At 57.9% G+C, this 15,595-nt stretch overlaps 1 protein-coding gene across 2 annotated transcripts in view; it reads left to right on the forward strand.

Annotated features, from left to right (window-relative positions):
- BIN3 (bridging integrator 3) overlaps nucleotides 1-15,595 on the forward strand; it is a 66,864-nt gene continuing 51,269 nt past the window's right edge. Inside the window, exon 1 of one of the 2 annotated variants that reach the window (XM_068170635.1) lies at nucleotides 1-58. In XM_068170635.1, the coding sequence (XP_068026736.1) occupies nucleotides 51-58 (8 nt within the window). In that variant the 5' untranslated portion in view covers nucleotides 1-50. The remainder of the gene's footprint in view (nucleotides 59-15,595) is intronic. The other variant, XM_068170636.1, reaches the window with a different exon arrangement.

Raw genomic sequence — 15,595 nt, forward strand, 5'->3', positions numbered from 1 at the left:
GCGAAGGCGGAGGCACTTCCGGGAGCGGCGCGGGGCGGCGGGGGAGAGCCATGAGCTGGTGAGTGCGGGACCCCCGGGCCGGCCGCGCCGGGCTCTGCTCCGCCCTGTCCCGCTGCTAAGAGACCTTCTGCCCCAGCCCCGGCGCCTGGGGCCGGCCTGAGGCTCCGCAGCAGCCCCGCGGTTCCGCAGCAGCCCCGCGGCTCAGCCCGCCCAGGCCTCGGGGGCTGCCGGGGCTGGCGGCTATGGGGGTGCCGGGGCTGACCGGGCTTTGCTCCGCGCTTGGCGCCGGTGCTGGCCCCGAGCAGGCCCTGGTGCTGGCACTGAGTGGGCCTTGGTGCTGGCCCAGTAGAGACTCCGGTGCTGGCCGCCTAGGGTGGCCCTGCTGCTGGCCGGGCTTGGCTCTGGTGCGTCAGAGGCTCCGGTACCTGCCGGGCTTGGCTTCGGGCTTGGCTCCGGTCTTGGCTCAATGGGGTCCCCGGTTCTGGCTGCCTAGGGTGGCTTCGAGACTGGCCAGGCTAGGCCTTGGTGCTGGTCCAGCAGAGACTCTGGTACTGGCCGTGTTTGACCCCGGTGCTGGCCCCGATTAAGGCCCTGGTGCTGATCCTCAGCGGGACTCGGTACTGATCTGGCAGAAGCTCCGGTACTGGCCGGGCTTGGTCCTGCTCCATTTCTGGCTGGGCTTGGCTCCGCTGTCAGCCCCAGGCAGGCCCCGGTGCTGGCTTCGTGGTGGTCCTGGTGCTGGGCAGGTTTGGCCTCGGTGCAGGTCAGGAGTGGGGCCCTGATGCTCCTGGAGCTTTGCTCAGCTTCTGGCTGTCCCTGGCCGTGCTGTAGCTGCCCCAGCACCGTGTCTGTAGCCACACACATGGTCTGGGGGTGTCTGAGTGGGGTGCACTTGGGGGGGGCATGCCTGTGCCCCCAACAATGCTGCTTGGCCCTCCCCAGACCACAGTGGGCTCAGCTTTCAGCCGGGTGAGTGGGAGCAGAGGCTGTGCCTCTTGAATCCCTCCCCACAACCAGGCTGACTGCCCTAGTCCCTGGGAGGGTCCTCAGCAGCTCCCTGAACCCAAAGTGCTGTGAAACCAATCATTAAAGTAAAGCTTTTGGCTTAAAACCAGCAAGAGTTTCACTTGTGTTTGAGTCAGACTTGTGAGGGGCCCAATTCAGCTACCACAGAGAGCCTTGGCTGGGCTGCTTCCTCCTGTCTTCATCTAAACTAATTATGTTGGGGCTTAACTGTGCCTGCCACGTGTGGCTTCTGGGTAGTCAGGTTTGAAGGGTGAAAGATGGGGTTTGTGAAGGAGGAAAAAGGCCTTTTCCCAGCCTCCTGAGCTCAGGTGGAGTTTGCCAAGCTGGGCCCATGGTGAAAGGTGAAGATCCCTTCTGTTTTTTTGGGGAGGGAGGTTGGGAATGGGAGAAGTTGTGGAAGTGAGATGATGATGATGATGGGCACAAGCAGGCACCTACTGAAGTGGGGACACATTTATCCCCTGGCTTCCTTTTTGTCCTGCTTTGCTCTCCTCCCTCAGCAGCCGTGGTTCTAGGCAGCACAGGTTTGTGAGGCTCCCGGAGCTGCCTTTTCCTTGCCCTGCTTTGTGGAACTCTCTGGCTCCTGGAAGAGCCTTTCTCTACTCTCCTGGCCTGGCAAGGGCTGAAGAGCTGAAAATGTCAGAGAGAAATCTTCATCCCCTGATGGGTGTGGAGTCATTCAGGGGCAGAGCAGCAGAGCTTCCACTGCCTGCTCTTTCCCAGTGTCCATCTGGCCATGCTTCTCCCCAGGGACCTTAGCTTGTGGCAGCTGGTGGCTGTTGCTGTGAGCTCAGGTGGCTTTGTCTTTTCTTTCAAGGAGGGAACTCAGCTGAAATCTCAGTCTCCTGAGACTTCCAGAGGAGGGGGGATTTCCCTTGGCCTACAGCATGTCCTGTTAGCAGAGACTCTGCAAGGTTGCACATGGCCACAGAAAGGGGAATGAAAGTGGAGCCTCCCAGCCCAACTCTGAGGGGCAAGGAACACAGAGGGGAAAGGGCAGAGAGATTGTTCACATTGGCTTAACATGGGAAAGATCCAGCTGCAGAGCTTGAGAGGTGACTACACCTCCAGTGGAAGCAGTGTGAAGCTCAGTGGAGCAGCAGCTGTGGCCCTCCCCAGTTTTCTATGCTGCTTCAAGCAGCAGGAGAAGCTTCCCAGTGGGAAAAGGAATGGGCAGGAGGAGATGGCCTCAGGTTGCCCCAGGGGAGGTTTAGGTTGGACATCAGAAGAAACTAATTCACTGAAAGGGTTCTCCAAGCCTGGCCCAGGCTGCCCAGGGAGGTGGCTGAATGTCCATCCCTGGAGGGGTTTCAAAGCCTTGGAGATGTGGTGCTGAGGGCCATGGTTTAGCGGTCACCTGGCAGTGTTGGGCTCGTGGTTAGACTCCCTGATCTGAAAGGTCTCTTCCAGCCTTGATGATTCTGTGACTCTCACTCGCTACAGCTGCCTGACAGGAGGATGGAGTGAGGTGGGGGTTTGGTCTCTTCTCCCAAGGAACAAGGGATGGGACAATAGGAGATGGCCTCAAGTTGCCCCAGAGTTGGACAGCAGAAGAAGCTTCGTCACTGAAAGGCTTCTCCAAGGCTGCCCAGGGAGGTGGCTGAATCCTCATCCCTGGAGGGGTTTCAAGGCCAGGGAGATGTGGTGCTGAGGGCCAAGTTTTAGCCCCCAGCCTTGGCAGAGTCAGAGACTGGTTGGACTGGATGATCTCAGAGGTCTCTTCCCATCCCTTCTGTGACTCTTTCTTCCCCAGCAGCGTCAATCCCTGGCCGGGCGGCGGCTCCGCTTACGCCGCTGCCCCGGGGGCTGGCACCCCCGCGGGCTCTGCCTGCCGTGGCACAGACACAATGGCCCTCAGTTCAGCCTCTCTGTCCCCCTGCCCAGCCCTGCCAGCCCTCCCTGCCGCTCCCTCACGCAGCCACCCTGCCCCAGAAGAATCGTGCCATTGACGGTGGGGGAGCCGGGTTCAGGGTCGGGCCCGGCGTGACGTCCGCCACGCCGTGGGGTGCTGCCCCCTGGCAGGGCCGGCTGCTGGTGCCAGGGTCGTGTCCTGCTCCTCAAATGTCACAGCCCAGCGCATCCGGCCCCGCTGCTGCTGCTCCCTTGTCCCCAAGTGCCACCTCAGTGGAAGGAGTGAGCTTTGCCCCAGCCCTACTGGGCTGGGAGGTGGCTTTGTGCGAGCAGAGGGTTTGCCTAGCTTGCACGTGGCTCTGCTGCTGGCAGCAGGCACCCTGGGGCCTGGGGCAGAGCTGATTGAATCCCTTTGGATAAGGGAGACCTTCTGGTGGCCTTCCAGTGCTTGAAGGGGCTTATCAGAAAGCTGGGGACTGGCTTTTGAGCAGGGCCTGCTGTGGGCAGGACGAGGGGGGGATGATTTGGACTGAAAAGAGCAGGGGGGGTGTGTGTGTGTGTGAGGTTTCCTGAGCACAGCACAGACAGGGACCTCCAGCAGTGGGTCCAGAGGAGGCCACAGCAGTGATCTGAGGGCTGGAAGTCCTCTGCTATGAGGCCAGGCTGAGAGAGGTGGGGGTGTTCAGCCTGCAGAGGAGAAGGCTCCAGGGAGACCTTCTGGTGGCCTTGAAGGACTTAGCAGAAAGCTGGGGACAGACTTCTGAGCAGGGCCTGTGGGGACAGGCCAAGGGGGGACGGTTTGAAACCTAAAAAGGGAGATTCAGGCTAGAGAGAAGGGAGAAATGTTTGACACTGAAGATAGTGAGAGCCTGGCCCAGGCTGCCCAGAGAGGTGAGGGCTGCTTCATCCCTGGAACCATTCCAGGTCAGGCTGTTGGGTGCAGTGAGCAGCCTGCTCTGGTTGGGGCTGTCCCTGCTGGCTGCAGGGGGGATGGACTTGGGGATGAGCTTTGGGGGTCCCTTCCCACCCAACCCAGTGTGGGATTCCATGATTGTAGCAGGGATCAGCTGTTGTGGATGATCCTTGGCTCTGTCCCACAGGGCAGGCTGGGGAAGCAGCAGTAAAACCCTGCCTGCAATTTTGCTTCTGTATCTTAATACCTTAATTAATTTCTTGAGAGTGCCTGAGAGGGGTCCCTGGAGGTGCCAGGGCAGGGAGGAGGCTGCTTGCAGGCAGGCTGCAGACAGCTTGTTGAACTGAGCGTGGTTAATCCTTTGCTTCCCCTCATGAGCATTTGATGTGCTGCATCTGGACCTGGAAAACTCTGCTCTGGAGAGCAAAGAGCAACCTGCTGGGCACAGAGGCTGCTGTGAGGGTGGGGAGGCTCAGGAACAGGTTGCCCAGAGAGGCTGTGGATGCCCCCTCCCTGGAGGTGTTGAAGGGCCAGGCTGGATGAGGTCTTGAGCAAGCAAGTGTAATTGAGGAGGTGTCCCTGCCCATGGCAGGGAGGTTGGAGCAGATGATCCCTGAGCCATTCTGTGAAACTCCCAAATTCCCAGCTCCTGCACCTAGGCAACTAGGCAGTGCTGTCTTTCTAGGCTAAGCTTTATTTAGAGCAGGAGTAGGCTTGTTTTGGGAAGCAGCCTTGCCTGGGCTGAGGAGATGTTTTCCAAAGCTTGGCAGAGCTTGGTGGCTTCCTTTAGGTTTTACCTCATGGATTGGGGTCTCTTGAGCATGCCACAGATTCACAGAGCGGGCTTGGCTTGGAAGGGACCTCAAAGCTCAGCCAGTTCCAACCCCCTGCCATGGGCAGGGACATCTCCCACCAGCCCAGCTTGCTCAAGGCCTCATCCAGCCTGGCCTTCAACACCTCCCTAGGCATCCACAACCTCCCTGGGCAACCTGTGCCAGAGTCTCCCCCACCCAGGGTCTTCCAACCCAAACCATTCCATGCTTCTAAGTGTTTGAGGATGGAGGTGAAGAGGAAGAAGATGAAGCTGGGGCTCCCTGTCTTGGGGAGAAGGGTTGATGCCACCTAACAAGAGCATGGGGAGGTGGCAGGCAGAGCTGGCTTTGCTACAACCAACCTCAGGGCAGCTTTGTTGGGTGTTCATCTTGTTTTCCACGTTTTGGAGCTGAGCTGGGGCCAGGCGTGATACAAACACTACCCAAGGAGCTGTTTTCTCTCCACTGAATCAATATTGATGTTTGTCCCAGCCCCTGGGGTGGGCAGTGGCAATGTTCCCCCCCTCCCCCTTCTTCTTTGGGTTTCAGTGATGCCAGGATTTGGAGATGAGCAGGGGATAAAATTAGATTGGATGAAGCAACTGGATACCAACATGGTGAGCAAGGGGACTGTGGCTCCCAAACCACCTCCCTGCCTGGCACTGCTACATGAGGCACCTGTGGAAGGTGGTTTGGGCATCTCAGAGGTGTGACCACAGCAAAACCTCCTGCCTGGTGTGCCCTTGGTGAGCTGGGCAGCACCTCAGCAGGCCAGAGAGCAGCTCCTTGGGGAGCTGGGCAGCACCTCAGCAGGCCAGGCAGCAGCTCCTTGGGGAGCTGGGCAGCACCTCAGCAGGCCAGGCAGCAGCACCTTGGGAAGCTGGGCAGCACCTCAGCAGGCCAGAGAGCAGCTCCTTGGGGAGCTGGGCAGCACCTCAGCAGGCCAGAGAGCAGCTCCTTGGGGAGCTGGGCAGCACCTCAGCAGGCCAGGCAGCAGCTCCTTGGGGAGCTGGGCAGCACCTCAGCAGGCCAGGCAGCAGCACCTTGGGAAGCTGGGCAGCACCTCAGCAGGCCAGAGAGCAGCTCCTTGGGGAGCTGGGCAGCACCTCAGCAGGCCAGAGAGCAGCTCCTTGGGGAGCTGGGCAGCACCTCAGCAGGCCAGGCAGCAGCTCCTTGGGGAGCTGGGCAGCACCTCAGCAGGCCAGGCAGCAGCTCCTTGGGGAGCTGGGCAGCACCTCAGCAGGCCAGGCAGCAGCTCCTTGGGGAGCTGGGCAGCACCTCAGCAGGCCAGGCAGCAGCACCTTGGGAAGCTGGGCAGCACCTCAGCAGGCCAGGCAGCAGCTCCTTGGGGAGCTGGGCAGCACCTCAGCAGGCCAGGCAGCAGCACCTTGGGAAGCTGGGCAGCACCTCAGCAGGCCAGGCAGCAGCTCCTTGGTGAGCTGGGCAGCACCTCAGCAGGCCAGGCAGCAGCTCCTTGGTGAACTGCTTGGCACTTCAGCAACCCAGGGAGCACCTTGGGGAGCTGGACAGCACCTTGCTGAGCTGGGCAGCAGCACCTCCACTCCCACCCACCACAGCATCTCCCAAGGTGGCACAGCCAGAGAGCCTCACTCCACCTTCCTGACAGACCATCAGGCTGTGCTGCCATCCAGTGAGATTTGGACAGGCTGGAGAGAAGGGCCAAGAGGAACATCAAGAAGTTCAGTAAGGACAAGTGTAGAGTTCTTCATCTGGGCAGGAACAGCCCCAGGCTAAGGGAGTCCTGCTGGGAAGCAGCTCCCTGGAGAAAGACCTTGGAGTGCTGCTGGGCAGCAAGCTCTGCATGGGCCAGCAAGGTGCCCTGGTGGCCAAGAGGCCAATGGCAGCCTGGAGCGCAGCAGGGCAAGTGTGGCCAGCAGGGCTGGGGAGGTGCTGTGTCCAGTTTGGGCGCTCCCTGGGGCACACGTGCTCTCTCCCTGGCGCGCACTCGCTCTCTCGCTCTCTGAGCCTCTCGCGCTCGCTCTGAGCCTCTCGCGCTCGCTCTCTGAGCCGCGTGCTCTCTGAGCCACTCGCTCTCTGAGCCGTGCGCTCGCTCTCTGAGCCTCTCGCGCTCGCTCTGAGCCTCTCGCTCTCTGAGGCGCGCTCGCGCTCTCTGAGGCGCGCTCGCGCTCTCTGAGGCGTGCTCGCGCTCTCTGAGCCGCGCGCTCTCGCTCTCTGAGCCTCTCTCACTCGCTCTCTGAGGCACGTGCTTGCTCTCTGAGCCTCTCTCGCTCGCTCTCTGAGGCACGCGCTCGCTCTCTGAGCCTCTCTCGCTCGCTCTCTGAGGCACGCGCTCGCTCTCTGAGCCTCTCTCGCTCGCTCTCTGAGGCACGCGCTCGCTCTCTGAGCCTCTCTCGCTCGCTCTCTGAGGCACGCGCTCGCTCTCTGAGCCTCTCTCGCTCGCTCTCTGAGGCACGCGCTCGCTCTCTGAGCCTCTCTCGCTCGCTCTCTGAGGCGCGTGCTCACTCTCTGAGCCTCTCGCGCTTGCTCTCTGAGCCTCTCTCGCTCGCTCTCTGAGGTGCGCGCTCACTCTCTGAGCCTCTCGCGCTTGCTCTCTGAGCCTCTCTCGCTCGCTCTCTGAGGTGCGCGCTCGCTCTGAGGTGCGCGCTCACTCTCTGAGCCTCTCGCGCTTGCTCTCTGAGCCTCTCCTGCTCGCTCTCTGAGGTGTGCGCTTGCTCTCTGAGGCGCGCTCTCGCTCTCTGAAGCGCTCGCGCGCGCTCTCTGAGCCTCTCGCTCTCTGAGCCTCTCCCTCTCTGAGCCGCTCTCTCTCACGCTCTGAGCCTTGCGCTCGCTCTCTGAGCCTCTCTCGCTCGCTCTCTGAGCCTCGCTCACTCGCTCTCTGAGGCGCTCGCTCTCGCTCTCTGAGCCTCTCGCGCTCTGAGCCTCGCGCTCGCTCTCTGAGCCTCGCTCACTCGCTCTCTGAGGCGCTCGCTCTCGCTCTCTGAGCCTCTCCCTCTCTGAGCCGCTCTCTCTCGCGCTCTGAGCCTCGCGCTTGCTCTCTGAGCCTCGCTCACTCGCTCTCTGAGGCGCTCGCTCTCGCTCTCTGAGCCTCTCACTCTCTGAGGCGCTCTCTCTCGCTCTCTGAGGCTCTTGCTCTCTGAGCCTCTCTCCCCACCGATACCCTCCAAACCGCACCGACCCCCCCAAACCACCGACCCCACCTGGCCAAAGCAAGCCCCCAGCCCCACCAAAGCCGGCAGCCGAGTTGAGCCGCAGCCATGTTTCACAACCATGCTCAAAAGTGGATATTTTTGTAGCATAGTCAGGGCCTAAAACAGCCCTTGCACAAAAATTTCTGCTCGCCCACGCGCCTGGCGTGAGTAATTTTCTTTTGATGGGTGAGTAAAATATCAGGTTGATTTCTTTTTTATTTTTTTATTGGATTCTTTTTCTCTGTTCTTTTTTTTTTTTTCCTTCATGCCATGCTCATCATGGAATGGGTGGGAGAGTAGAGATTCTGACATGAGAGATGTTGGGGGGGGTGGGTTTGGGTGACATTGACACCAGGCTCCAGCTCCTCTGCAAGATGCTGAGCTGAGCTGCTTAAGGAAGGTTCCTCTTTGTTTTCTCTGCTCCCTCAAAGCCTGGCCCAAGTCAACAGGGAGAAAACCAAAATGGGTTTTAGACCTTGGCCTGACATCCCTTTCTGCCTGGGAATGTGTAGGGATGAGTCCAGTGCTGGGCTCCCCAGTTCAGGAAGGAGAGGGAGCTGCTGGAGAGAGTCCGATGGAGAGCGGTGAGGATGCTGGAAGAGGCCTGGTGAGGAGAGGCAATACTGTGTTCAGTTTGGGGCTCCCCAGTTCCCCAAGCCATGCTCATCCTGGAATGGGTGGGAGAGTAGAGATTCTGACATTAGATAGCTTTTTTTTGGGGGGGTTGTTTGACACTGACACCAGGCTCCAGCTCCTCTGCAAGATGCTGAGCTGACTTGCTTAGGAAGGTTCCTCTTTGTTTTCCCCCCCCTCCAAGCCTGACCCAAATCTATAGGGACAAACCAAAATGGGTTTTAGACCTTGGCCTGACATCCCTTTCTGCCTGGGAATGTGTAGGGATGAGTCCAGTGCTGGGCTCCCCAGTTCAGGAAGGAGAGGGAGCTGCTGGAGAGACTCTGATGGAGAGCGGTGAGGATGCTGGAGGAGGTCTGGTAGGGAGAGGCAATGCTGTGTCTGGAGCTCCCCAGTTCCCCAAGCCATGCTCATCATGGAATGGGTGGGAGAGTAGAGATTCTGACATTAGATAGCTTTTTTTTTGGGGGGGTTGTTTGGCACTGACACCAGGCTCCAGCTCCTCTGCAAGATGCTGAGCTGAGCTGCTTAAGGGTGGTTCCTCTTTGTTTTTCCCCCCCTCCAAGCCTGACCCAAATCTATAGGGACAAACCAGAATGGATTTTAGACCTTGGCCTGACATCCCTTTCTGCCTGGGAATGTGCAGGGATGAGTCCAGTGCTGGGGTCTCCAGTTCAGGAGGGAGAGGGAGCTGCTGGAGAGAGTCCAATGGAGAGCGATAAGGATGCTGGAAGAGGCCTGGTGAGGAGAGGCAATGCTGTGTTCAGTTTGGGGCTCCCCAGTTCAAGAGAAGCAGAGAGCTGCTGGAGAGAGTCCAGAGGAGGCTCTGATGATGCTGAAGGAACTGAAACATCTCTGCTGTGAAGAAAGGCTGAGAGGCCTGGGGGTAGTGTGGAGAGGAGAAGACTGAGAGGCATCTGATCAATATCTGTCAATATCTGAGGGATGGGGGTCAGGAGGGAGGGGCCAGGCTCTGCTCACTTACTCCCTGGCTTAGGACAAGGGGCAATAGATATGAACTACAGCACAGGAGGTTCCACCTCAGCATGAGGAGGAACTTCCTCACTGTGAGTATCACAGGCTGCCCAGAGAGGTGGTGGAGACTTCTCTGGAGACTTTCAAGCCCTGTCTGAACGCATTCCTGTGCAGCCTGTGCTGGATTCTATGGTCCTGCTCTGGCAGGGGGGTTGGACTTGAAGATCTCCAGAGATCCCTTCCAACCCCTAACATCCTGTGATTTGATTCCTGAGGGATCACATCCCTGCATTGCTCCTCTCCCCACCCTGTGACCTCCCCTCTTGCCTTGCCGAAGAGAAAACCCAAAGCAGGCTTTGGCTCGGAGTCTCTCTCGACAGAAGCTGTTTGTGATCCATTTGAATAATTTTTTCCTCCTTTTTTTTCACCCCCTTTTTTTTTTTCTCTTTTTTCTCCTCCTCTTGCCTTGGTGCTGTGTTTGGAGCTGTTGCTATGAGTTCCTGCAAGGCAGGGGGTGGGGGGGGAGCAGGGTGGGACGGTGCATGCGGTTTCCATGGCCACGCCGTAGTACAGCGAAGCATCCAAAGCCATGCTGGGGATTCATGGCTCACCCAGGTCTTGCCTTCCTGCCTTTCTCACCTGGCCAGGGCTAGGGGTCTCTCCACTTTTTTTTGGCATCCAGGCTTGCCCACCTGGCTGCTTTTGGGAGCTTTGCAGGAAGTTCAGAGTCCTGAGGCTCAGGGTCCACGTGCGCAGCCTTCGCCGCCTCGCCTCCCCTCCGGCCCTGGCTACGCTGCCTTCAGCACTTGTTAGGGCTGAGAGGCACTAATGAGATAATTAGTCCTGCTTCAACAGCTGCTTCTGGTGCTCCCTGCTGTCCTTGAACTTCCATGGTGCCCTGGTTTTCCTGTGTCACAGGTTCACAGATCGTGTTGGGCTGGGAGGGAGCCTCAGAGCTCCTCTTGTCCAACCCCCTGCAGGCAGCAGGGACACCTCCAGGTAGAGCAGGCTGCCTAGGGCCACAGCAAGGCTGATCTTGATTCTCTCCAGGGGTGGTACCTCAACCACCTCCCTGGACAACCTGTTCCAGTGTCTCACCACCCTCATGGTGCAGAACTTCCTCCTGGTGTCCAACCTAAATCTCCCCTGCTCCAGTTTCAAACCATTGCCTCTCATCCTGTTACTCCAAGCCCTTCTGGACAGTCCCTCCCCAGCCTTCCTGGAGGTCCTTTTCCGATACTGAAATGCAGCTCTAAGGTCTCCCTGGAGCCTTCTCTTCTCCAGGCTGAACAGGCCAACATTCTCTCACCCTGTCCTCTTAGGACAGGCCCTCTGATCATCTTGGTGGCCTCCTCTGGACCCACTCCAGCAGGTCCATGTCCTCCTAGTGTCACACACCGTGGAAAGCTTCTCTCCCAACCACGACAGCTTGCAGCGATGCTTCTGTGAGAGCCGAAGGCACAGGGAGGAGAAGCAGCCTCTGGCCTCGGAGATGCTCCCTCAAATCTACTGATAATAGCAAGGAGAAAGGGAAAGCTGATTGCTTCCACCTTGGCATCCTTCCTTGGATGCTCCCAACCTTCCTGTGGATGTTTGCAGGAACACTTTGATCTCTCCCAGACAGCAGCGAGTGCTGGGAAGGGGCAGGGCTGGCTGCGGTGACACCTCCAGCCCAGACCTCTCCCAGTGCCAGGAGCAAAGCCTGGGTGAAGGGAAGAACATGGAGCCTAGCAGGGCTTGGGCAACATCCCCTGGGGGGAACATCCCCTGCGTGAGTTCTGGAGGTAGCTGAGGGCCAGGTTTTGGGTTCATGGAGGTTCAATTAGAGAGCCCTTGGCATGCCACGTGCCGAAATCATTGGGAAGAGCATCCTGGGTGGGTTGGAGTCAGCCCTAGGAGTGCAGGAGGCTGGGTGTTGGCCTGGCTGGGGGCAGGGAGAGGTTTAGAAGTTTATTTCTGGGGAAAGAATTGAGACTGGGATTTTTTTTTGTTGGGGGGGGGGGTGAAATTGAAGGAGTGAAAAATCCTCCTGGATGTCTGGCAGGAATCCAGGCTGCACCGAGCTTGCTGGCACCAAAAAAACCCCAACCCCAACCCTGAAACTTTCCACAGGAAGAGGGCACAGAGCACCAATTTAGCTGATGGTCTGATGATGGTGGTGTCACCAATGTAAACTGCTTGTCACCACCAGGCTGTACCACCCTGAGACCAGCAGCTCCCTGCAGGTGCTGTCCCCATCACCTCCTGCAGCAGGGAGCTTGGTTGGTTGCCAGAGGCTTGGCAGCACTTTCCTAAACCTCTGGGAAATGCACAGCACCCCAGAATGGGTTGGGTTGGAAGGAAAACCTTCAAGATCATCCAGGTCCAACCCCCTGCCATGGGCAGGGACACCTCCCCCCAGCCCAGGTTCCTTAAGGCCTCATCCAGCCAGGCCTTGAACACTGCCAAGGAGGAGGCAGCCACAGCAGCCTCCAAACTGTGGTAGGAACAAGCACAGTGCCCCAGCCCAGTTCTCCCAGTCCCTTCCCTCCTGTGCTGTTTGTCCTTTTGTCTGCCCATCCTTCCCTGCCCACACTCCAGTACCTAGAGGGGCCTGAAAGCAAGCTGGGGAGGGACTTTTGCCAAGGGCTTGAAGTGGCAGAATGAGAGGCAATGGATGGAAGCTTGGGGAGGGCAGACTGAGACTGAAGATGAGGAAGAAATTCTTGAGCGTGAGGGTGGGGAGACACTGGCGCAGGTTGCCCAGGGGAGGCTGTGGATGTCCCCTCCCTGGAGGTGTTCAAAGCCAGGCTGGATGAGGCCTTGAGCAGCCTGGGCTGGTGGGAGGTGTCCCTGCCCACGGCATGAGGGTTGGAACTGAATGAGCTTTAAGGTCCCTTCCAACCTAAACCATTCTGTGATCCCAGAGGCAGCTTTGTGCTACTCCTTTACTTGTCTGGGGGGGGGGGGGGGGGGGGGGGGGGGTTGGGGGCTCAGTTAAGGGTTGCAAAGTGATGCTGAGATGACAGGGGAGGTGCTACAGGGAAAGGGTCACATTTCTTGATCCTGAATCTTAATCCTGGCTCTTGATCCTGATTTCTTCCTCCCCTGTGCACATTCTGGCCTTCCAGCTTCCTCAGCTTCCCTACCTCCTCTCAAGCCTTGGGATGGGGCCTAGTTTTGATGCCCAAGGCATCAAAAGGGGCCATCACCTCCCTAAATCAGCAGTGCTGGAGCCTGCCTGCCTGCCTGCCTTGGTTGCAGGGGACTGGTGGCAAGTGGGAGCAGGGAGCTCCGCGTTTGAAACTCCAGCTCCCCGCAGACCTCGTGGAAGGAGCTGTATTCCCACCCCTGCCTCTGAGGTTTGTTTGCAAGTCTCCTGTGCATCCAGAGGAGAAATTAGCTGCTTTTGCTGTGTGGCCCTGGGTTTGCAGATGGAAAATCCAAGTAAATATATGACATTGCTGGGGAAACTTCAGAGAAAATGAGCCACAGCTTCTCCCACCTTCCCCTCCCTGGGGTTCCTCAGCATCCCGGCGTAGAAGCTTGCAGGATTCTCTCCACCCACACTTTTTTTATGTTTTTTTTCCTCCCCCCCCCTCTCCTTCCCTTTACTTTTAAGCTCTTCCCACCCCCTCCCTGCAGTGCTTCACCCTCCTCCCTCCCAGCCAAACCCCACCACTTTCCCAAACTCCCCATGACCTCCCCGCTGCCGGCGGGGGGGAAAGCTCCCCCGGCCCCGCGGCACAGCAGGGGACAGGGGTGGGAAGGTTCTGGCTGTGACTCAGCAAGCTCCACACTCTTCAGGAACAGGGATTTCAAGGGATTTCACACCCCAAACACAACCCCAGCTTTTCTCTCGCTCAGCAGAAACCAGAGATCAGGACAACGGCAAAAAAGCCAAACCCCAAACCCTGCGCCGATTCTGCTCTGCCCTCAGAGCAATGGCCCCAGGAGGTTCTCCCTGGGGTGCAGCAAGAAGAGTGTGGCCAGCAGGGCAAGGGAGGTTCTTCTCCCCGCTCTGGTCTGCCCTGGTGAGGCCACAGCTGGAGGACTGTGTGCAGTTCTGGGTTCCCCAGTTCAAGAAGGGCAGGAATTTGTTGGAGTGGGGACAGCGAAGGGCTGCAAAGATGCTAATGGAACTGGAACAGCTCTGATGGGGAAAGGTTGAGAGAATTGAGGCTGTTTAGCCTGGAAAAGAGGAGACCTAGAGGGGATCTCATCAATGCTGATCAGTGCTTCAAGTGTGGGTGTCAGGAGGATGGGGCCAGGCTTTCTTCAGTGGTGCCCAGGGATAGGACAAGGGGGCACAAACTTGACCATCAGAAGTTCCATCTGAACATGAGGAGGAACTTCTTTAATTGAGGGTTGACTGAGCCCTGGAGCAGGCTGCCCAGAGAGCTGGTGGAGTCTCCATCTCTGGAAACATTCCAAACCCACCTGGATGTGCTCCTGTGTGTCCTTCACTCCCTACCTTGGCAGGGAGGGTTGGGACTCAATGACCTCCAGAGGTCCCTTGCAACCACCCCATGCTGTGGGGAGAACAGTGCTGTACCACTAGATCATAGAATTGTCAGGGTTGGAAGGGACCTTAAGGCTCAACCAGTTCCAACCCCCCTGCCATGGGCAGGGACACCTCACACCACAGCAGGTTGCTCACAGCCACATCCAGCCTGGCCTTCAAAACCTCCAGGGATGAGGCTTCCATCACCTCCCTGGGCAACCTGTGCCAGGTGGTGACCCATCTCTCTCCAGCTCCTTTGGTTGTCCCCATCACAGTTTCTAAGCACCCAGTGCCTCTTTATTCTGAAAGAAGAGGTTGTGGCTGTGTCAGGCAGGAGTTGTCCTCTCCCCCTCCCCCTTAATTTGCAGCCTGGGGGCCAGCAGCTCCCAGTGGGACAGAAGCAGCTTGAAGCGCGGGGTGTAGCCGTTCGCTTCCAAAGCTGGGATCAGATCCCTGCCTCTCAGCTTTTTTCCTTGCTGCTTTTATTCCTCCTCCTGCCTCTTTTTTTTCTTTTTTTTTTTCCTTGGTTGTGTTTTTTTTTTTTTTTCACCCTTTCACAGAACCATCTTTAAAAAGCAAAGCTCCAGAAAGCAGCAAGATTGCTTCCAATTGGAAAATAGCAACGAGAAGGAGTAATTGGCGAGCAGACCTGACTCGCATGGGGTTACTTGGTAGAGGCTTTACCCAGACAGACATAATTAGCCAACTGGCATCATAATGCTAATAGAGATATTTACTGCTTCAGAGCTTGTTTGCAGCCTCCTGAAGTGCTCCAGTGACTTGCTTTTGTTCTGGGAGAAAAAGTAGCTGGGAGTGGTTTTTCCTTCCCTCTTCGGGGTAAGGGACGGGGTGGGACCCTCCGTGCTCCTGCTGCCGGCTCGTGGCTTTGCCCCTTCCCTGCCCTCCCCCTTTGTATTCCCAGATTCCATCAGCTTGGAAGGGACCCTCAAGGGTATCACAGTATAACTAAGGTTGGAAGAGAGCTCAAGGATCATTGAGTCCAACCTGTCACCACAGACCTCATGACTAGACCGTGGCACCAAGTGCCGCATCCAATCTCCTCTTGAACACCTCCAGGGATGGGGACTCCACCACCTCCCTGGGCAGCACATTCCAATGATGAACGACTTGCTAGGTAAAGAATTTTCTCCTCACCTCGATTCTAAACCTCCCCTGGTGCAGCTTGAGACTGTGTCCACTTGTTCTGGTGCTGGTTGCCTGGGAGAAGAAAGCAACCCCCACCTGGCTACAACCTCCCTTCAGGTAGTTGTAGAGGGCAATGAGGTCACCCCTGAGCCTCCTCTTCTCCAGGCTAAACAATCCCAGCTCCCTCAGCCTCTCCTCACAGGGCTGTGCTCAAGGCCTCTCCCCAGCCTTGTTGCCCTTCTCTGGACACGTTCAGTGTCTCAATGTCCTTCTTAAACTGAGGAGCCCAGAACTGGACACAGGAGTCAAGGTGTGGCCTCACCAATGCAGAGTACAGGGGCACAATGACTTCCCTGCTCCTGCTGGCCACACTATTCTTGTCCAACCATCTTGTCCAACCCCCCTGCAGGCAGCAGGGACACCTCCAACTAGAGCAGGCTGCCCAGGGCCACATCAAGGTGAACCTTGAATGTCTTCAGGGATGGGGCCTCAACCACTTCCCCTGGGCAACCTGTTAGTTACCAGAATCACCTTGATTTAAGCCAACAGACAGCAGTGGTTGGGTTTGATTCTCTAAAGGACATCT

The sequence above is a fragment of the Melanerpes formicivorus genome, unplaced genomic scaffold (genome assembly GCF_026170545.1).
Source record: "Melanerpes formicivorus ecotype bairdi unplaced genomic scaffold, bMelFor1.0.p_v2 SCAF_482, whole genome shotgun sequence".
In the NCBI taxonomy this organism is placed as follows: Eukaryota; Metazoa; Chordata; class Aves; order Piciformes; family Picidae; genus Melanerpes; species Melanerpes formicivorus.